General features: G+C 44.5%; 1 protein-coding gene and 1 long non-coding RNA gene across 2 annotated transcripts in view; one reads left to right on the forward strand and one right to left on the reverse strand.

Moving 5' to 3' along the window:
• Positions 1–16,721, forward strand: part of LOC115084052 — a 64,401-nt gene extending 47,680 nt beyond the window's left edge. Inside the window, exons 2-3 of the long non-coding RNA XR_003854463.1 lie at positions 12,978–13,056; positions 16,664–16,721. This is a non-coding gene — a long non-coding RNA (uncharacterized LOC115084052). The remainder of the gene's footprint in view (positions 1–12,977; positions 13,057–16,663) is intronic.
• ADCYAP1R1 (ADCYAP receptor type I) overlaps positions 1–23,856 on the reverse strand; it is a 596,453-nt gene that overhangs the window by 285,775 nt on the left and 286,822 nt on the right. Inside the window, exons 5-6 of the mRNA XM_029588349.1 lie at positions 13,053–13,085; positions 78–116 (exon numbers count right to left, since the gene is read on the reverse strand). Of these exons, the coding sequence (XP_029444209.1) occupies positions 78–116; positions 13,053–13,085 (72 nt within the window). The remainder of the gene's footprint in view (positions 1–77; positions 117–13,052; positions 13,086–23,856) is intronic.

Below are 23,856 nucleotides of genomic sequence, written 5' to 3' on the forward strand. Positions count from 1 at the left end.
GACTGATATCTTCCTATCTTGGAAAATACCTGCTATAGTTAAGCAATCCTCGGTTTCTTCAGTGTCATGTTTCTTACCTGGGTGAGTTTCAGCAAAGTCTTCCAAAGTGTCCCAGCCTAAGAAAGAGAAAAATAAATCATTTACCTGTTTAGGTAAATATAGAATGATAAAAATGAACAATGAAAAGTAATTTTTAAAAATAATTATTTGGTGGGGGAATAAATTGAGGTCCATATTCAGCTGCAGGCAAGCTAGAAAATTTAGCTGAATAAATTTATCCAGCTAACTTTAGGACTGCTCTTTGGCTTTTCTGATGTACATTCATTTCAAACATATTTCAAAAACATGATGAATAAGGGCAATTTGTTTCATTTGGGGGCTGCAAAACAAATCAGGGTCCCCCTGAATGAAACAAACCTTATTTGATACATTTGTTTGAAAAGAATGCATCGAGCCTAAGCCAAATCAGGGGCCATGGCCTATGTTCTAGTGTGACACGGGCATCTTGACCTAAGCCTAGGCCCAAAGCTGGGGCTTTGCCTATGGCACAGACAGATGCCTAAAGTAGGGGCCACCACCTGCACCTGAGCACGTCATTGGGGTCTTGGCCTATGCCCAACATGATGCCGAGGTCTTGGCTGAGAACTGAAAAGGTCTTACTGATCTGTCGGGTATTCGATAGCAAGGCTGGGCCTCAGGCCAGACCCAGGCCCGATGCCACAACCCAACCAGGAGGCTGGATCCTGACACCCAGCCCTTGGCCTAGGTCAGAACCTGGACCCAGGCCCTGTGACACAACCTGCCCCGGAGGCCAGGTCTGAATGCTAGGGCCTTGGCCTGGATGCTGGGTCACACCACCTGGCTGAGGCTCAAGCCCAGAGCTCAGGCCATGCAGCTGCTCCCGCGTCATCCCCTAGTTTTCTTCTGATGCCATGACTGGGGTTAATTAGTGGACAGCATCAGAAGGAAAGAAGTGAATGACACAGGAGCAGCTGCAAGACCTTGGCTCCAGGCAGCAGAACCTGGCCTCTAGGCCAATCCCTGGCCTTGGGTCTGGGTCTGGGCCGAGGCCCGAAGTTGAGACCTGGCTTTGAGGCTGGGTCATGGCAGCAGGCCTGGGTCCGGGCTCCAGCCTAGACCAAGGCCCAGGCATCGGGACCCACCTGCAGGACAAGTTGCATCATCGGGCTGGGTCCTGTCTGAGGCCCTGGATTTTGGACATGCCCTGGGTCTGGGCTCTATCCTAGGCTCAGGCTGAAGCATTGGTCTTGAATAGGCCAAAGTAGCAGCAACATATGCCTCCCTTGGCCTATTCAAGGTTGAAGCTTTGGCCTGGGCCTGGGTCTCACTGGTGTATCTCAATTGGACTGGGTAAGTGGGGCCCTGGAATTTTTCAAGGCAGGTGGACGCTAGGCCCTGAGAAGGCCTCATTTTCATTTTTTGGCCATTTTGGAGTTTATTTTTTAAATTATTTGATTCGGTTTCTTCCTCACTAATGAAATGAATCAAACAATCCATGAACCACAATTCATGGGCAATAAACCTCCCGCAAACGAACCAAAAATGAATCTTTTTCTCCTGCACATCCCTAATATGGATTAGTTTATTCACCTTGGAATGGAATGAATGACTATTAGGACGGTAACTTTAAAATGAACTTGAGTATGATCATGCGAGCAGACTACACTGGAATTTTAAATTATCTGTGCAAGTTTGTGCACATGATTTAAAATATACCTCAGCATGCCTATGTGTGCTCCTAATTTTTAGCTGTTATATAAGCAATTCACATATCTTCCTTAGGGATTTGTCAGCTTTAATGTGCATAGTAAATTAGTACTCGGTAACCGTATCAGGTATACACAATGGGTGAAGTAGAACCACTTTCTCTCTATATATATATAACCACATTATTTGTAAGAGAAAAGCATACAACTTTATTATCATAAGTTTCAAAAACGATTTAGGAAATGTGTCCTAAAATATAAACCCACACACTCACTCATTCACACTTTAAAAACATCCATCTAATACAAAAATGGTAGTCAGCCCTATGACCCCAAAAATTTATACAATAGTATATATATCATGTTTTAGTGCAAAATTGTACACATTGGCTTCCCTGTGGATATACCCACTTACAGTCTATGCCCGGCTTTCGCCCTTGTCTACTTAATACTTCACAAAAACATAAAACATGATTATACAATGCTATACATCACTGTTGCCTATCCTCAATTACTCTTTATTTGGCTGACTTCCTTATATAAATCTCTTCTCTTTAGAATAACCGTTCTTCACTTTGCTGTTAATAGTTATTCACTGTGGTCTGACCCCAACAAGTGGCCCCTGTTTCACATCCGTCTGCTTCCTCAGGGGGACTGCAACCACTGAGAAAATAAACCTAAATTTTAGATACACCTAAAGACAAATACCCAGGACACATTAACCACCATAAATACTTAGAAGCCTTTTACCACAAGTCGTCTATTATTCAGCATATTCCAGGCTGTCCACTAATTTCAAAGCTGTCTTCAACTGTCTCCCGTTTCTTCCAAAAACCAAATTTATCATAACGCAGTAAATCTCCTCCCAATAGATGTAAACATAAATAATACCAAACACACATACTAAACACCCAGCCTCATTAAATTTGAAAACCACACAGCCTGTACCTAGGTCTTACATAAGTCCAATCACTTACCGTTTCTCTAACTTTCCAAAGAATATGTCTCACAAGAGACAAACATTTCCAAACACCTTCATTTCCAACCAATTCAAAGAACATCCAACTGCACCACAAATTCACCGTGGTGAATAACATCTCTCCCTAAGCTTTTTTTAAAGCAGCTTACAAGGGCCACCGCCCTAACACGGTGAGCCGCATGCCTGAACGTCCCCCACAGCGGGACGCGACGTGATGACGTCATCATACGCTGGTATCGTGCCAACCAAAGCACAAAATGATTAAAATTACCACACTATATATGCCAATGACAACCACGTCACACCACTCCACAACATATACTAGAACACCAATCATCCAACCACTAACAAAACTCACAACGCATACCTGCTAAATCACCATTATATACCCACTCTAATGCCTCCTCAAATACCCACTCTGATACATCAAGCAAGTACCCACTCGGGTTAAGGATTTGTTGGACACTGCTTTACAAAGTGGAATTATTACACGTCAAGAATTTAATTGGTTGTTTCAACCACATCCTACTGTCCCATATTTTTATACAGTTCCAAAAATTAATAAATCATTGCTACACCGCCGGGTAGGCCTATTGTGTCTGGCATTGGTTCTGTGTTTGAACCTATTGCTAAGTATATTGACCGGTTACTTCAGCCTGTAGTGACACAGGTACAGTCTTATGTTAGAGATTCTATGGATTTTTTGGGAAGTATGGAACAGGTACAAATAGATCGAGTACAGTGGCTAGTTACGGCTGACATATCCTCTTTTTACACATGTATTCCCCAATCACAAGCTTTGTTGATAGTACAAAAACTGTTGAAAGAGGTTGTGACGTCTGGCAGAAAGTACAATTTGTTGATACAACTGGTACTGACTGAAAGTTATTTTCGATTCAATAATACCTATTACAAACAAGTCAGAGGTATTCCAATGGGTTCCCCATTGGCTCCTACGGTTGCAGGATTATATGTGGCACAATATGAAACTCAATATATATATCCTTCCTAATCTTTTGAGTTTATTATGATTTGGAAGCGATATATAGATGATTTGTTTTTTTTGTGGAAGGGGGATGAAACCTCTTTGTTGGACTTTCAATCATATATGAATCAATGTGATGTTCGTTTACAGTTTGCCTTTGTTAGAGATACTATCTCTGTTGCTTTTTTGGACATGAAGGTTATTAAGTGTGATATTAATATTGAAACTACAGTGTTTAGAAAGCCTACAGATAGGAATACACTGCTTCATGCTATGAGTTTTCATCCTAGAAAGCTTAAAGAAAATATACCATATGGGCAGTTCTTGAGATATAGAAGACTGTGTTCTTCTGTAAAAGAATATAGGGCTAAGGCCCAAGAACTCACTGATAGATTTGTGGAACGTGGTTATAATAAGCGACTCATTAAGAAGGTGTTTAAGCGTGGTCTTTATGCAAATCGAGATAATCTTTTGAGAGTTCAGCATAGAGAGAAAGTTTCGCTTCCGTATTCATCTAAAACTACAGCCATAAAACAAAGTATATTGAAACACTGGCCAGTAATATCATCTTTACCCGGTTTCACCGAGCAACCTATTTTTGCTACTAAGAAGGGCAAAAATTTAAGAGAGAGATTGAAAAGAAGAGAGACTTTCACAGTTAGTGTTCAGCCTCGTGGCCAGTTTCAATGTGGCCACTGTTCAGTTTGTTCTAATGTGTTACAAATTCAACACAGTATCAGTTCAAATTTCATGTGCATCCATATGTACTATAAGGTCATTTTACTTGTTCATCAGAACGGGTTGTTTACGCCATTGTGTGTCCCTGCACAATGGTATATATTGGTCACACCAATAGAACTATCAGACAAAGAATTGTGGAACACAAGAGTTGTGTACGTATTAAAAAGAGTCAGCTCCATTAGTAAATTACTGGTTACAGAAATCACATAGTATTGATGACATAACATTTTTGTGGTTAAACAGTGTCAAAATCCAGAGGGAGATACACAGCATCTCTTAACTCAATGGGAACAGCAATGCATTTTTGATGGGCAAACTTTGATGCCTCATGGTCTAAATGCAGAATTAGAGTGGATAGCTTTTTTCTGAGGGGACAAATGGAAAGTAGTTGCACATATAGTATTCCCTTTGGTTTAAATATAGTATCGCTGTCATTTACATCAATGTTTTAGTATTTGATTTGCGAGTTATATTTGGTTGTGGTTTTTGTATGAAGATGTATGGAAGTTAGATTGAATGGTTAGCAATGTGTGTTTTGCATGGGGGATGTAATGAATATGAGTGGGTACTTGCTGGATGTATCAGAGTGGGTATTTGTTGGAGGCATTAGAGTGGGTCTATATTGGTGGTTTAGCAGGTATGCGTTGTGAGTTTTGTTAGTGGTTGGATGATTGGTGTTCTAGTATATGTTGTGGTGTGACGTGGTTGTCATTGGCATATAGAGTGTGGTAATTTTAATCATTTTGTGCTTTGGTTGGTGCGATACCAGCGTATGATGACATCATCACGTCACGTGCCACTGGGGGGGGACGTTCAGGTGTGCGGCTCACCGCATTAGGGCGGTGGCCCTTGTAAGCTGCTTTAAAAAAAGCCTAGGGAGAGATGTTATTCACCACAGTGAATTTGTGGTGCAGTTGGATGTTCTTTGAATTGGTTGGAAATGAAGGTGTTTGGAAATGTCTGTCTCTTGTGAGACATTCTTTGGAAAGTTAGAGAAACGGTAAGTGATTGGACTTATGTAAGACCTAGGTACAGGCTGTGTGGTTTTCAAATTTAATGAGGCTGGGTGTTTAGTATGTGTGTTTGGTATTATTTAGGTTTACATCTATTGTGAGGAGATTTGCTGCATTATGAGAAATTTGGTTTTTGGAAGAAATGGGAGACAGTTGAAGACAGCTTTGAAATTGGTGGACAGCCTGGAATATGCTGAATAATAGACGACTTGTGGTAAAAGGCTTCTAAGTATTTATGGTGGTTAATGTGTCCTGGGTATTTGTCTTTAGGTGTATCTAAAATTTAGGTTTGTTTTCTCAGTGGTTGCAGTCCCCCTGAGGAAGCAGATGGATGTGAAACAGGGGCTGCTTGTTGGGGTCAGACCACAGTGAATAACTATTAACAGCAAAGTGAAGAACGTTTATTCTAAAGAGATTTACATAAGGAAGTCAGCCAAATAAAGAGTAATTGAGGATAGGCAACAGTGATGTATAGCATTGTATAATCATGTTTTATGTTTTTGTGAAGTATTAAGTAGGGATGTGAATCGTGTCCTCGATCGTGTTAACGATCGATTTCGGCTGGGAGGGGGAGGGAATCGTATTGTTGCCGTTTGGGGGGGTAAAATATCGTGAAAAATCGTTAAAAATCGTGAAAAATCGAAAAATCGAAAAACCGGCACATTAAAACCCCCTAAAACCCACCCCCGACCCTTTAAATTAAATCCCCCACCCTCCCGAACCCCCCCCCAAATAACTTAAATAACCTGCGGGTCCAGCGGCGGTCCGGAACGGCAGCGGTCCGGAACGGGCTCCTGCTCTGAATCTTGTCGTCTTCAGCCGGCGCCATTTTCCAAAATGGCGCCGAAAAATGGCGGCGGCCATAGACGAAAAAGATTGGACGGCAGGAGGTCCTTCCGGACCCCCGCTGGACTTTTGGCAAGTCTCGTGGGGGTCAGGAGGCCCCCCACAAGCTGGCCAAAAGTTCCTGGAGGTCCAGCGGGGGTCAGGGAGCGATTTCCCGCCGCGAATCGTTTTCGTACGGAAAATGGCGCCGGCAGGAGATCGACTGCAGGAGGTCGTTCAGCGAGGCGCCAGAACCCTCGCTGAACGACCTCCTGCAGTCGATCTCCTGCCGGCGCCATTTTCCGTACGAAAACGATTCGCGGCGGGAAATCGCTCCCTGACCCCCGCTGGACCTCCAGGAACTTTTGGCCAGCTTGTGGGGGGCCTCCTGACCCCCACGAGACTTGCCAAAAGTCCAGCGGGGGTCCGGAAGGACCTCCTGCCGTCCAATCTTTTTCGTCTATGGCCGCCGCCATTTTTCGGCGCCATTTTGGAAAATGGCGCCGGCTGAAGACGACAAGATTCAGAGCAGGAGCCCGTTCCGGACCGCTGCCGTTCCGGACCGCCGCTGGACCCGCAGGTTATTTAAGTTATTTGGGGGGGGTTCGGGAGGGTGGGGGATTTAATTTAAAGGGTCGGGGGTGGGTTTTAGGGGGTTTTAGTGTGCCGGCTCACGATTCTAACGATTTATAACGATAAATCGTTAGAATCTGTATTGTATTGTGTTCCATAACGGTTTAAGACGATATTAAAATTATCGGACGATAATTTTAATCGTCCTAAAACGATTCACATCCCTAGTATTAAGTAGACAAGGGCGAAAGCCGGGCATAGACTGTAAGTGGGTACATCCACAGGGAAGCCAATGTGTACAATTTTGCACTAAAACATGATATATATACTATTGTATAAATTTTTGGGGTCATAGGGCTGACTACCATTTTTGTATTAGATGGATGTTTTTAAAGTGTGAATGAGTGAGTGTATGGGTTTATATTTTAGGACACATTTCCTAAATTGTTTTTGAAACTTATGATAATAAAGTTGTATGCTTTTCTCTTACAAATTGTGTAGTAGTAAATTAGTACACCAGTTTGCCCAGTCTATCTTTAGATCATTCAGACCCTTCTAGTTCTTCAGCCCACACTCCCCCCCTCTCTCCAGACCCCTCCCCAAGTCAGTTTTTGGCTGAAACCTGCGCTCCAGCTACACTGGATTACTCTCCATACCCTCCAACAAAATGGCTCACCTCGTCTCAATCCGAGAACAAGCAATCTCAATAGCTGGCCCTCCGTTATGGAACAAACTACCAGAAGATCTCAGAATAGAACCTTCACCACAGAACTTCAAGAAATCACTAAAAACATGGCTATTCAAAAAAGCCTACCCAACCGACAACTAACTCCAGGACTCCTACTACAACCCCACAAAATCAAACATCAGCCAACCCTCCTCAATCTTCTAAAAAAACAGCCGACCACCCAAATGAATTAACGCTTACAGCATTCTAGCTGATTCTATAGTGTTACCTGTATTGATTACATTAGTCTAGTATGTAGAATACCTATATTTAGTATGTAGAATACTTATATATATCCTTATATAACAATTTAAAGCCTACCTATATACTCACCAAATGTATTTTGTATGAATGTATTAGTATCAAAACCTCACCTCGATGTAATTAATACTTGTTTTGTAATATAAAATAGTGTGGTCTATAATCACACCATCTCACTTACATCATGTAAACCGATGTGATACCCAGGGTGAATATCGGTATATAAAAAGAAATAAATAATAAATAATAACAACAATAATAATAACTAGTTTAATTCTGACTTATGTCTCATTAAGAGCAGAAGTAAATAAGCATAGGTAACAGTCTGACACATACTGCAGACGTCGGATTTAAAATCCTCATTTACATGCGTAAATGTTGACCCTACCCTGGAACACCCTGACATGGGACTTTTAAAATTCACCCCAAATGTGCAGTAGTTGTCAGCTGTATTCACACTTAATATTCAGTCCAGCAGGAGAAGGAAAGAGCCTCCCCTCCTGGACATGTTTGAGGGTCTGGCAGTAGTAGCCTTTCCTCCCTCCACAAAGATCAAAAATTATATTGTGGGCAATGGCAGCCCTATACCCCCTCCTGGTGCACACATGTTATAAAAGCTGACGGCCACGCGCACATCGGATTTTAAAATCCGCGGGCGCATGTGCAGGTGACCCATGACTCGCATATACGGGAGGGATTTTCCAATTACTTGTGGTGATGCGATCAGCATTCTTCCCAGTCCGCTCCAATTAAGGAGCGGACTGGGAGGGACAATCCCTACCTCCCTACCTAACCTTCCTCCCTCTTCCCCTCTCCTCCCCGCCCCCTAGACCTAACCTAACTATCCCCCGATTTTTTATTTTGGTACTTACTGCTCCTCTGGACAGAAGTAATCTCCATGCACCAGCCGGCTGCTGGCGCTCGCTTCCCCAGGACAGCGTCAAATTGCGCTTTCCCGGCCTGCTCCTCCCTGCCCAGACCTCGCCCCCCCCCCTCCCCAGCCCACCCCTTTGGAGAGGCCCTGCACTTCAGCGCATACCAGGGTTTACGCGTGTGGCTGGGCCTGTTGTAAAATGTACGCGGCATGCACAAGGCCCGGCCACGCACCTAAACCCCAAAATTTACAGGCTTAGCCCATTTTAAATATACTTGAATGTTTCCAGAATCTAAAAATCTGTTTGTGATTGAGCATGTGTGTGTGTCTGACACTGGCTGGCAGTGTCATTACTTGCAAATTGGTTTAAGAGCCAGACTGAGAATCCAGAATATATCTCTATAAGAGATATAAGCAAATGTGTAGGGACTGGGAGCCCCAGCAATTTGGATGAATGGAATGGGGATTCTACTCAGATCTAGGCTGGAATGTGCTCAACTTCTTAGTTATTTAAGAAAGATGAAATTTTTTTGGAGATATTTTGGCTCAGTTCTACCAGATTCCAGGGTTGATTTGGCGTGCTTTTGGGAGCTGGCACATGTGCTGCAGGGAAAGTGCTTGAGGGTGACAGATACCCAAGGGCCAGTTTTGAAAAAAAATCCCTTAGGCTATTTTACTGCAATCTGCCTCTGTAGTTATTTATTTACTTGATTTATATTCCGCTTTTTCAGACACTAACAAAGTGGATTACATTTTGGTAATATAGGAATTTCCCCATTAACAGAGGATTTACAATCTAAGTATCTGATTCACTAGGGGGCGTGTCGGGGGGGGGGGGAGGTGATGCGACCGACGGGTCATCCGGGGCGGGGCCATGGGCGTGGTTCTGGCCCTGGGGCGTTCCAGGGGTGTGGCCGCGTCCTCTGGACCAGCCCCCAGACTGGAACATGGCGCCGGCAGCCGGCCCGGCGCGCGCAAGTTACGCCTGCCTCGAGCAGGCTTAACCTTCGCAACAAAGGTAGGGAGGGTGTAGATAGGGCCGGGGGGGGGGGGGGGGGGGTGTTTAGGTAGGGGAAGGGAGGGGAAGGTGGAGGGAGGCCGAAGAAAAGTCCCTTCTGAGGCCGCTCTGATTTCGGAGCAGCCTCATAGGGCACGGAGACAGGCTGCGCGGCTCGGCGCGCGCAAGGCTGCCGATTTTGGGCAGCCTTGCGCGCGCCGACCCAGGATTTTAATGGATACGCACGCATCTATTGAAATCCCATGTACTCTTGTTCGCACCTGGTGCGCGAACAAAAGTAAGCGTGTGCGCAACTTTATAAAATCTACCCCTGAGGGTTTCCTTGATAGACACAAAATGGGAGAAAAGCCTTAATGAATCTGGCCCAAAGTTTGGATCGGAGGTAACGGAGGGTGAAGTGAGTTGCCCAAGGTGACAGGGAGCAGTGATGGGATTTGAATGCTGCCTTCCTCGCTGCTGCTACAAACCACGAGTCTACTCCTCCACTCCGCTCTCTACTATTTTTCCCTTTTGGGTGGAAGTGATGGGGGCTCAGTTTGCCACTATCACAGGACTGGTTTTCATCTTAGGATTGGGAGGAAGGGGGATTGGGGTGCCCTGGTCCGCGACAATATTTCCCAATATTCAAATGCCCCGTGAGCCCCTTGTGAGTTATCTAGATGTCCAATTATTTTCAGCAGCATTTTTACCTGGAAAAATGCCACTGAATATCTGGGTAAAGATACCCACATAAAGTTTTCAGGTAACTTTGACACTGGACCTCTGAATATTGATCGGTCAGATATCATTAATTCAATGGAAGTCTGGGACTACACTGAACCTGGAACTGAATTTGTCTATGGTCTAAAATTGGCTTTTTGGACTTGAGAACAGAGTGAAGGTCAAAGCTAGAAAACGTTTCCTGCTCCAAACTTATTTGACTCTGATTTGGAACAGAAACGTTGAAACAGACTCAGGGCACCAAACCTGTGTCAATAGTAAAATACACCAAGGGGAGTGGAGGTGATTGATCCTGGCACCTTCACACCTCTGACTAGAAGGGAAGACAAAAGCCTCCATATTTTTCTAAAGCTTGCTATTTAGAATAAGGATAACCCTAGTCAAAAATAAAGGAATATAACATGGACATCATAAGAACAAGTAAAAAAAAAAAAAATCACAGAGGTCCATATTCAGTACACTGCTGAGTGCACCCAGTTATTGTCTAAAGTTAGCCAGATAACTTGTCCCAGATATTCAGTGGGATAAATGTCCCACTAAATATCCCCGATTAAAGTTATCTGTCTACCTTTAACCAGATAAGTTTAAACCTAACTAGTTAACTTTTGAATAAGGTCAGTTAGGTGTAAGGTTATGCGGCCTTGTATATCCAGATAACCAGTCACATAACCAGTTATCTTCAAAAGATATCCACTGAAGTGGCAGTCTTGTACAAAATATCCTTCACTTTGGGCCCTGTCCTGATTCCTATCCCCCCACCTTTAATGTAGCAAAGCTCTTGCTGGCCATGATCCCCCCCCAAAGCCCCTGCTACATCAAAATCACAGCAATGGCCCTCCAGACCTGTTGCCATCCAACGCCCCCCATGCCCTCATCCCCCCCAAGTCCTCACACCCACCCAGTACTTTAAAATATGCCCTTATGTGGATTTAAATTGCTGTCTGTGGTAATTCTGGGCGCTTCAGGCAGCTGGCTGAACAATTATGCTGATACCTTATGCTCCCAGTGCAACTGCTAAGAGCTATGCTAGAAGCACCCAGGATAACTGGGTGATTCCGGGCCACATAAGAGCATATTTTAAGGTACTGGGTGGGTGGGAGGTCTGTATGGGGGGAGGTGTTGAAGGCTGGTGAATTTGGCCAATTTTTTTCTGAGGTGGGAGGGGGAGGCCTAGAGGACTATAACCATGATTTTGGTATAGAAGGGGTTTAGAGGAGTCATGGAAAGCAAAGGATTTGTTATATTTGAGGTGGGGTGGGGAATTAGGATGAAGGCCCATGGAAATATTTTTGTGTTTTGATAATGGACTGCACTTAACTGGATAACTTTTGAAGATAGCCAATTAAGTGGCTAGTTATCTGGCCTCACAAAGATACATTTTAGACCTGCTGATTATGAGGCTTAAAGACAAAAGTAATTAAAAACAAATCCTCCCAGCATAATAAAAATCTGTTGCTTGAAAATTGTGTATAAGGTAAGGAGCACAATATGTAAACTCTATGAAAACAATACCCTGTCATAGAGCATCACTAGTGGCTCCTTCTCTTTCTGTAAGAAGATTATTTTAGGAAGCTAGTTAAGATTTCCTGAAGACATTGTAACATGAAAATGGGTTAGCTATGGATCAAAACAACCCCCAATACATTGATAAATGTGGATCAATATGTACACTGCACATAGCTTAGTACAGCTTAAGCATAAGAATTATTAAATCCTGAAACACTGTCTCAGCACATTGTCTCTGGCTGTTACTGATGAGCTGATAAGGTAGGAGGCAAGAAACATTTGATTCCTCTAAAATTTGTTGTTCTAAGAGATAACATTGATGACAGCCAGAGTTCAGGAGACTAGTACAGGAGAACTCCCTAACAGTCATAGCTAGAGTCATACATCTTACTGTAACTGTGAGTCTTGATTGCTACAGCTTGACAACTCCAGATGGCTAATGTCAGAGTTTTGGGTGCAAACTGAAACACCTAACTTGCAGTCACTGAAGTAAAGTCAGAGAAAATAAGATATGTTACAGCTGTGTTCAACTGTGAGCCATTGAATGAGCCACAAACAAGAGAGTGAATAGCTGGTTCTATATGTGGAGTTCACTGTGTCCTACAGTCCTTCGTTTCAAGAATCCATAATTCCTTAGCAAGCAGGACCTATGAGAAGAATATTCTCTGTATAATACCTTTTCTTTATTTTTTTCTCTGTGATTGCAATATTATTTACTTGATTAATCTACTTAATGCCTACTGTGATGTTGTGTGCTTCTACTAATATTCATTATGATGTGGTTTCTCTTTGCTGATTTCATACCATATATTTACAACATATAGTAAACTAAATGTTGCTTTTACCAGATTGTGTGTAGAGTGTTTTATGACATAATATATAACCACTCAGCCTACTTTTCACACTTTCATTCCCCATATATTTTTCAGGTCATTCCAAATATCTTTGTTGTTTTCTGCCTTATAAATGTCTGGTTTCACAATAATCATATGCCAAAACCTGAATATTTCTTCTTATTTGCCTTCTAGAGGTCAAAATGATTTTGTATGAACCAACACCTAAGAGAAAGAGGTTGATGGGATCATTGTGAAAAGTCATCTTACCTGGGTGAGTCTGACCATCAAATGGATCCCAACCTAAAACAACAATGTAATGACATCATAAATAATACAATATATACAGTATACATAAAGTATTATGATGCTAGTATAGTTTGCTTTTCTATATTGTTGATAGTACATTCAAACTAGTAAATGCAAAATCTTCCTCTTAAAACTATATGAAGAATAATTATTCCTACCAGAATAAAGCCTAGTCCCCGCTATGTACATAGTTTTGCAGTTTGTTTGAGCCATAGTTTTTTTCCCTTTTGTTGTAATTTGAGACCTTATAAATTAAATAGAAAAAAAAATACACTATCCATTATTAGCAGGACTGTGAATAATTGCAAATAAATAAAATAAATAAATCTTCTAAAGGTTTAATATTAGATTTTGTTATAAAAAAAGCTTTGGTCTAATTTCTGATCAAACCTTAGCTAATAAACACTGCTGATTGTGACTGGACCTAATGTTTGTGAGGAGCATTGTACACTACAGGTGTGCATCGATAAAACTTTCTTTTTATTTTGTTCCATTTTTGTTTCATTTTGGTTCCACCCCTTTAATTGTTTTTTGCTGTTTTGTTAGATTTTCTATTGGTTTTTTTTTTATTTTTGGTTTAGTGCACGATATTTTGATTTATCAGGCATTATTTTCATAAGAACATAAGAAATTGCCATACTGGGTCAGACCAAGGGTCCATCAAGCCCAGCATCCTGTTTCGAACAATGGCCAATCCAGGCTACAACTACCTGGCAAATACCCAAACACAAAGTAGATCCTGTGCTACTGATGCTAGTAATAGCAGTGGCTATTCTCTAAGACAATTTGATTAATAGCAGTTAATGGACTTCTCCTCCATGAACTTATCCAAAGCTTTTTTAAATCCAGCTACACTAACTGCACTAACCACATCCTCTGGCAACAAATTCCAGAGCTTAACTGTGCATTGAGTGAAAAATAATTTTTTCAGATTAGATTTAAATTTGCTACTGTTGCGGTTCTGGCCGCGAGTACCGCGGGCAGACCCTTACCTCCGGGTTCCCGGACCTATTCCCGCTTCCAGAGGCCTGGTTTGCGGCCTGGTTGGCAGCGTTCCCGCTGGGGCTGCACCGCTGCAAGCCCTCCCATGGACGCCTGGGGCTACTAGGCGCGTGCGCCTCTTGGGCGCTTTTCTAGGCTGTTTCCCGCCACTGGTGACTCCGCCCAACTTCTGACGTCAGACGCCGCGGCCTTGATAAGCCGGCCGCGGCCATCCAGTCTTTGCCTTGCAATGGGTTAGACTCCCGGTTTCCTGTTGCTCTGTGCCCCGGAGTGACTCGCCTTGCTTCGTCGCTCCGTTCCTGCTACAGTACCTGCTTGGTTCCTGCCTGCCTGCTACAGTACCTGTTGGTCCCTGCTTGCTTGCTACAGTACCTGCTGGTTCCTGCTCTCTTGCTACAGTTCCTGCTGGTTCGTGCCTGCCTGCTCAGTACCGGTTTGGTTCCTGCCAGCCTGCTACAGTACCCAGTGCCTGCTGCTGTTCCTGCCTGGTTACAGTACCCGAGTCTCGCTACAGTTCCTGTCTGGTTCCAGAACCCGAACCCAGTTACAGTATTTCTACTGTCTTAGTCTGGTTCCAGTTACCTGTCCTGATCCACAACCCGCCTAAGTCCCAGCGGCTGGGCCCCATCTGGGCTCCTCCTGGGGGAGGAGCCCAGATGGGGCCCAGATGGGACTTAGGTGAAGCCACCTAAGTCCCAGTGGTTGGGCTCCTACGGGCTCCTCCCGGGGGAGTACCAGCTTCCAGGGTGAAGAGCATCTATGTCCTACCTGAACATCTGCCTCCCGGCCTGCTACTCACTAGAGACTTTGACCATCTTTCCCCGTCTCCAGCAGGTCGGCCCAAGGGTCCACTAAACAGAGACTCCCATAACAGCTACTTGCTAACTTCATGTAGTGCCCCTTAGTCCTTCTATTATCCAAAAGAGTGAATAACTGATTCAAATTTACCCGTTCTAGATCTCTCATGATTTTAAACACCTCTATCATATCCCCCCTCAGCCATTTCTTCTCCAAGCTGAACAGCCCTAACCTCTTCAGCCTTTTCTCATAAGGGAGCTGTTCCATCCCCTTTATCATTTTGTTTTCCCTTTTCTGTACCTTCTCCATCGCAACTATATCTTTTTTGAGATGCAGCAACCAGAATTGTACACAGTATTCAAGATGCGGTTTCACCATGGAGCGATATAGAGGCATTATGACATTTTCCGTTTTATTCACCATTCCCTTCCTAATAATTCCTAGCATTCTGTTTGATTTTCTGATTGCTGCAGTACATTGAGTTGACAATTTCAATGTATTATTCACTGTGGGCCTCATTTTCTAAACGGATCGCACGCGATAAGGGACGTTTCGCACACGAAATGTCCCATATCGAGTGCGATACCAAAATGGGGGCGGAGTCGGCCCCGGAAGAGGAGGAGTCAGGGCGTCACCGGGGCCGACTCCACGAAAACACCATGGATGATGAAAAGGTAAGGCCCTTTTCGCGTCCAAGTTCGCACCCAATAGCTACACCTCCTATGGTTTCGGCTCCCCGCCCCTCATTCCCTAAAGTATCTCAGGCCTGCAATACTTTAGAAAATGAGGCCATATGACATCTAGATCATTTCTTGAGTGGTAGCTCCTAATATGAACCTAGCATCGTGTAAGTACAGCATGGATTATTTTTCCCTATATGCATCACCTTGCACTTGTCCACATTAAATTTCATTAGCCATTTGGATGCCCAATCTTCCAGTCTCACAAGGTCCTCCTGTAATTTATCAAAATCTGCTTGTGACGTCTAAAAACTCAGCACAGCAGGGAAAACTTCTTTCTTCCCATTCTTGGGCAGGAAGTGTGGGTAAAATATTCCTCTCTCCCCCCCCCCCGCCCCCCACCATATAAAAATAAGATAAAATATTCACAATTTCTCAAAAGCAGCTTCACTGACACAGAGTCATTATTGCCCAACCACAGAGTGTGAGTTGGAATCAGCAGATCTTGCCTCTTTCACTCCTTTCCCAGGCAGCGATATTTCCCTTTCTAAGCCAAGACTAGGACTTCCAGGAAAAAGCTCTCAAAAATAACGCCCCAAATTCCTTAACCAATCCCAACACATTTACTCGCCGGGTTGTGGTCTAGAAAGGTGCAGTCTCACATTCTGTTCTGTATAACCAGACACTAGAATAGGGCAACAACAATGCATCCATCTCCTTCAATAGCTCAACCAAAATGCCATTCTGATTTTCAACCATATCTGCCCCTGAGCATATAGGAGGCCACCACTGCAGCAATCACAAAGGAAGTGCTGAAGCAAAGTGATATGCTCCAACCCCATACACTTCCTACAGGTCCTAGACTAGGACACTTATTAGCGGAGCCCCTAAAGGGTCTCTACACATATAAAACCAGGTTTTGCATGAGTAAATAGCTTTGACAATTATTCTCTAAATCTCATATCGTACGGCTTATGATACAGGGTCGACATCTTTTTGTTGCCCTTCTCGCTGCCACAATTTCTGTATCCTTTTGGACAAATGACTTCCAGAATTAGTCACAATACTCCAAATGATATCTTTCCTTTACAGAGGCAGAGAGTGGAAGAAGGTACCAAGTATCAACCCACAATGGAAAATTCATAAAGAGGTCAACAATAATAAAAAGGTTCAAACTCTAATAAAAAAAAAAAAATGAACATGTACATAATACCAACAATGATGAATTATTTCAGAACAAGCAGGAACAGACTAGGACTCCGGGATATACACAGGTAACAGTTCAGTACAAAAAATGTCTCTGTAAAAGAGGCAAATCACTTTAAAAGTAACCAGACAGATCTATGGCAAATGCAACAACACCCAACACATGCCATGCCTAAGAGGAACCTGTCTCAAGGGAGATTGTAAGAAACTGAAAAGAGAGTAGAAAGCAGCTAGATACAGCAGACAGTGAAAGAAACTCAGACGTCCATAATAAAACATGATGGCATGGCAATAATTCATAGTGATATGAGAAATCGTAATTGTAAATAGGCTATATGCCACAACTCTATACTCACATTATATATACAACTGTTGCAATGTTTCTTATGGTATTTTATTTTATTGTTTAAATTAATTTAATTGTTATCTTGTTACAATGTAAAAATAGGGCAGTTCTCGCCCTATTCAACCTGTTATCTGGAAACCGATGTGATATCTCGATCGAATGTCGGTATACAAAAGAAATAAATACATAAATAAATAAATCCTTCAGGTACTAAACAGGTATCATCAGACAGGTAAAATAGCTTCAAAGCAATGGCACCAGTCACATGACAAGGACAACTGATTAAAGGGGAGCACACCCAAGGAAGAGCATGGACATTTAAAAGTGGAATACAAGAACTGCTCATGTTTTTACAATTGTAAAGCACTGTTGCTAATTCTCAAGTTATCTGTAAACCGGTGAGATGTTATTAAACAAACATCGGTATAGAAAAACCTTCAAATAAATAAATAAATAAATACATACATAAATAATACAGATAAGCATTCAGTAAGAGGAGGGGCTATAAAAAAAAAAAAAAAGAGAAAGCCCACTCGATTTCCTAGTTACCAACAGGGTGAAACATTTCCATTTCAAAAATCAAATCCTCATCACCATGGATCACTGCAGTGCGAAACTGCCACCGTGGGTCCATGGCAAACAGCATTCAATGACATAAAAACGAAGCTCTGATGCTGCATGATTTTCTTCAGCCAGTGGGAACTGTAATGTTTAAAGATTGTTCTCTTAATCATACATAAAGGTGAATTTTAAAAGCTGGACGCATGCCAAAATCGGGACATGGTCACACATGGGGGGCATGCTCATGTCCACCTGATTTTAAAAGCTGCCCACATATCCACATAAGTCCCGATGCCTGAATATCTCTCATTGGGGAAAAAAAGAGGCATTCCAGGGAGGGGCCAAGAGATGTGCATGCAAGTACCTACATGTCTGGGTGAGCTCCCAGGTATATTTCAGCGCAAATTTACTTCTGCCATGGAGGAGGTACAAGTCTAAATAAACAATTTGCAGACATCTATAAGTGGGGTCTGGGTTAACTAGGGTGAATGCAGGCTAAAGAACCAGGGGGGTTTGGTGGATGTAGCTCTAGACAGAGCAAATTGGTGGATGCATACCTGTTATAAAATTCCATGACTTCTGTGGCTCAAACCCGACATTAAAGGTGTGCATTTTTTTTAGCTGAATTTACAAAACACAATGAATAAGGGCCAATTTGTTTCATCTGGGGGAGGCCTCAAAATGAATTGAGGGGTCCTGTGAATTAAACAAATCTTATTTGTTTAATTTGGTTAAAACTTCTGGTCAGGCCTATGTCAAAGCCCTAGGCCAGGGCCTCGCCTAGCGCATAGGCTGAGGTCCAAAGCAGGGGACATTGGCTATGACTGAACATGACGCTGGGGCCTCAACCAAGATTCAAGGAAAGGCCGAGGCCCCCCTGAAAAATTGCTTATCTGAATCCTCGGGTACCTAAAGCCTCTGCCAGGCCTATGCTGGAGCTCCCAACACCAGGGTCCGGTCTGGAGGCTGGATCCTGATGCCTGGGCTTTAGCCCAGGCACAGGACCAATGACAGGTCCTGATCTGGAGGCCAGGTCCTAACACTTGGGCCTTGGCCCAGACTCAGACCCAATGCTGGTTCTTGGTAAGTAGGCCGGGCCCAGGTGCCAAGGCCTCAGCCTAGACAAGAGCCCGGGCCCAAGCCTGATCCCAACACTGGGTCTCAGCCCAGGGTCAGGCCCAATCCCAGGATCTCAGCCTTGGCCAAGGCCCAGGCTTAGGTCCAACAAGGTCAAGGCCTAAGCCCAGAGGCCAGGGCCTTGACCTGGATCCAGTCAAATGTTGGAGCCTTGGCTGGAGGCCAGATCCTGATGCCTAGGCCAAGGACTCATGTCAGGTCCAGGTATTGAGCCCTGGCCTCAAACATCCTCTTCGTAGGTCTTCTGTCTTCTTTTTCTTGTTGGTAATGATGCCCTCTACTAGAGTCATGCTGATGTTTTGCCGTACAGCAAAATTTTGCCCTTCACTGAGGTGGATGTGCCAGAGTTTATTTACTCTGGCACTATTTTAGTGGATTGTATCATTACCAACAAGAAGAAAGAAGACAGAAGACCTACAAAGAGGCTATCTGATGCCTTGGCTCCGAGCCTGCACCTGACCCTAGGCCAAGGCCCAGATGTTGGGCCCTTGCCTAGGTTGAGGTGCTGGTGTTGGGAACAGGCTTCTGGCCCTGGCCCAAGCTGTGGCCTCAACATCAAGACCTGGCCTCCAGGCTGGATCAAGCACCAGCACTGGACCTGGGTCTGAGCCTCAAGTTGTTGGGACTGGGCCCAGGCTCTTGCCCAGTCCTGGCTTAGTCAACTGGGGTTGGGACCAGGCCTCCAAGCCTCAGCCTTGTGTAGAGCCTAAACTGAGGTCATCCTGACCTACCACGGCCTCTGCCTTCACAAGGCCAAGGCCTCAGCATGGGGTCTAGGCCTCGTTAGTGGATCCCCACTGGACCAGGTAAGTGGGGGGCCTGGGGGATCCTGACCCAGGTATCTTTCTGGGAGGGAGTTATGGATGGTAGGGACAAGAGGCCCCATTTCCTTTAATGTTTGATTCCTTTCTTTTAAAGAAAAGAAACAAATTAAGCATTAAATAAAACAAAATTTGTGAGGGAAAAAACTCCTGAAAATGAAACGAAAAATGAAACAATTTTTTTACCCCTGTACATCCCTACCCAACATTGCGCAGTTGGACATGCCCACTTGTAAAATTAGGAGTAGATACACTCATGCCAGATTTATTTTATAATATGCGCACGTATGTGCATGCAGGATATATAATTGCCATAGTGCCATGCGCCCACATATCCGTGCACCCATTTGAAAGTTATCATCATAGTGTTTAGCCTATATTTAAAAAAAGATAGGGGTATACAATAGCAAAGACAGTACCTGTAGTACTTCATTCAAATGAAAGGTGAAGGGGACTTGCTTAAGGGACTTGGAGCACTCAAAAAGTGAATGAGGAAAGTAGGGATGTGCAGAGGAACGCCATACGTTGCATTTGTGATTCGGATTTGTCGGGGAGCAGATAGGTTGCATTCGGCCGTATGGTGCCCCGATGCGTTAATACAGCGATTTCTATTCGTGTGCCAAGCTAAAAATTCAAACTAACTACAACCTCCACCCTCCTGACCCCCCACGACTTACCAAAACTCCCTGGTAGTCCGGGAACCATCACCTGCACTCACACCCTCGGTGCCGGTTTCATCATGGCGCCGATAGCCTTTGTCACAGGGGCTACCGGTGCCATTGGTCAGCCCCTGTCACATGGCCATTGGCACCATCTTGTGCTCCTACCATGTGACGGGGGCTGACCAATGGCACCGGTAGCCCCTGTGACATAGTATGGGCAAAGGCTATCGGCGCCATTTTGAGTAGTGGCATCGGCCGGGCCGGAGTGCAGGGGGTCGCTCCGAGATCCCCAGGGACTTTTGGCCAGCTTGGGGGGGCCTCCTGACCCCCACAAGACTTGCCAAAATTCCAGCGGGGGTCCGGAGCGACCTCCTGCACGCCGGCCGTCCGATGCCAGAACTCAAAATGGCGCCGATCGCCTTTGCCCTCACTATGTCACAGGTACCGACGGTCGGCCTCTGTGACATAGTGAGGGCAAAGGCGATCTGCTGCCAGTATTCAAAATGGTGCCGATCGCCTTTGCCTTCACTATGTCACAGTGGCCGACAGTCGGTACCTGTGACATAGTGAGGGCAAAGGCGATTGGCGCCATATTGAGTACTGGCATCGGATGGCCGGCGTGCAGGAGGTCGCTCCCAGACCCCCGCTGGACTTTTGGCAAGTCTTGTGTGGGTCAGGAGGCCCCCCAAGCTGGCCTAAAGTCCCTGGGGGTCCAATGGGGGGCCTGGAGCGACCTCCTGCACTCCGGCCGTCAGATGCCAGTACTCAAAATGGCACCAATAGCCTTTGCCCATACTATGTCACAGGGGCTACCAGTGCCATTGGTCAGCTCCTGTCACATGGTAGGAGCACAAGATGGCGCCGATGGCCATGTGACAGGGGCTGACCAATGGCACCTGTAGCCCCTGTGACAAAGGCTATCGGCGCTATGATGAAACCAGCACCGAGGCTGTGAGTGCAGGGGATGGTTCCCGGACCCCCTGCTGGACCACCAGGGAGTTTTGGTAAGTCTTGGGGGGTTCAGGAGGGTGGGGGGTTTGTTTTAATTTTTATTTAGGTGGCCGTATAATTCAGGGGAAGATTTGTGTATTCGTGGGGAATCGCGATACATTTCGCTTCCCCACGAATACTACGAATAGTGCAATATACGTTGCGGATCGCCAATACGGCAAAAATGAATGCACACCTCTAGAGGAAAGCAGGCAGAGGTCATGGAATTATAGCCCAAAAAGGAGTTTACATATCAACATTGCCAACTTCTGTAAATTATGTCCACTGTGAAAGGTAAAATGAAAAACCTCATGAAAGGTAGAATGAGGAGCTAAAACGCACCAGACTCGCCTGACAACCACACATACAGCATGCACACAGCCAGAAAAAGGAGAGAACACAAGTAAGTCTATCAGAATCAGCAACCAGACATGTGGTAAATAACAGATCCTGGTTAATGAAGAAAGTAGGGATGTGAATCGTTTTTTGACGATTTAAAATATCGTCCGATATATTTTAAATCGTCAAAAATCATTAGGGCCACGATACAATACCAATTCCCCCCGATTTATCGTCAAAAAATCGTAAATCGGGGGAAGGGGGAGGGCAGGAAAAACCGGCACACTAAAACACCCTAAAACCCCCCCCGACCCTTTAAAATAAATCCCCCACCCTCCCGAACCCCCCCCCCCGAATGCCTTAAATTACCTGGGGGTCCAGCGGCACACTAAAACACGGCACACTAAAACCCCCTAAAAACCCCCCCCGACCCTTTAAATTAAATCCCCCACCCTCCCGAACCCCCCCCCCATGCCTTAAATTACCTGGGGGTCCGTAGCCTTAAATTACCTCCGTAGCGGCGGTCCGTAGCTAAATCGGGGGAAGGGGGAGAGCAGGAAAAGCGGCACACTAAATCGTGTAGTCTTCAGCCGCCGCCATTTTGCGGCGGCCATTTTGCAAAATGGCGCCGGCTGAAGACTACACGATTTAGTGTGCCGCTTTTCCTGCTCTCCCCCTTCCCCCGATTTAGCTACGGACCGCCGCTACGGAGGTAATTTAAGGCTACGGACCCCAGGTAATTTAAGGCATTTGGGGGGGGGGGTTCGGGAGGGTGGGGGATTTAATTTAAAGGGTCGGAGTGGGTTTTAGGGGTTTTAGTGTGCCGTGGTTTTAGTGTGCCGCTGGACCCCCAGGTAATTTAAGTCATTTGGGGGGGGGGGTTGGGGGGGGGGGGGGGTTTAATTTAAAGGGTCGGGGGTGGGTTTTTAGGGGGTTTTAGTGTGCCGGCTCACGATTTTAACAATTTTCACGATACTTTACACACCCAAACGGCAACAAATACGATTCCCTCCCCCTCCCAGCCGAAATCGATCGTTAAGACGATCGAGGACACGATTCACATCTCTAGAAGAAAGTCCATTTAAGGGCTGTTTTTATCCACTGTGTGCCATATGCCTCAGAGATGTTACAAGTGTAAATAATTAACCAACAGGGTTATTATTATGGAGTACTTTTGGATGGAGACTACTGTAATGTAACATATTATTTCTATATCTCTAAGTGTCTAATTGTCAAGATCAGTAAACTATCATTTTCAAGAGAAATAAATAAATATCCAAAAAATGCAAATTGGGAAGATGAAAAGTTGTTGCAAAACGTAAATGGGGGATTGCAGGAGTTCGACCTGTCAAGAAACATATAGATTGTACGTCCAGTCTCATCAATGTCATCAATATAGCATCACCAAGTGACAATTAAAGATCAGAAAGGTGATGGGATACAATCTGTGTGATTCAAATGATGACACATAAAGACATGCAGTGTCTGTGGCCTTTGTGGCTTTCATAGCCATACAATGAATTTGCTTGAAAACAATTGTCTGAAAGGAGAAAACAATTTGTTATTAAAAGTAATAGAGTGAGTTCTAAAGGAAAATTAGTGAAAATAAGGGTGCTAGGTGGGCACAAATCGAGAGTAGATGGAACGTCTGCAATCTTCTCTGATTGAGGGATATTAGGGTAAAGAGATTCTAGATTGATGGATGAGGTAGGCAAATCTGTATTTTCCGGAAGGGAGATCACATAACCCGAATCATAAAAAAGGAAGGGCCATCACGAGCAAAGGACTGTAGGAATCTGTCAAGAAAAATAAAGGATCCAGAAGAGAGCCTATACCTGATAGGATAGCTTGATGGATTCACCTGGGATCTATGAATTTTAGGAAAAATATTAATAAACAGAGTGGTGGGAAATTTCTTAATCAAAAAATTTGCATGCCAAGTGGTAATGAAGTAAAAGTCAAAACTATGTTGAACCATTGTTACAATGCTGCTCGCAGAGCCCATCCCGCAAGCAGCCTCTCACCTTCTGTGACGGACGGCGCCCGTCCATCTTCCCAGCCCGACGCCTCAGGAAGTTTCCTTCTTGTGGCCTAGGTCACCCCAGACCACCGCTGCCTATTCATTGCCAGCCCAACGCCGCTATATGCAGCAGGAGGAGCAGGCTGCCATTGTTTCTTCACAGCAAGTGCCGTGTGCCAGGATCGTCTCGTGTGGCATGGAAG

The sequence above is a fragment of the Rhinatrema bivittatum genome, chromosome 2 (assembly GCF_901001135.1).
Source record: "Rhinatrema bivittatum chromosome 2, aRhiBiv1.1, whole genome shotgun sequence".
In the NCBI taxonomy this organism is placed as follows: Eukaryota; Metazoa; Chordata; class Amphibia; order Gymnophiona; family Rhinatrematidae; genus Rhinatrema; species Rhinatrema bivittatum.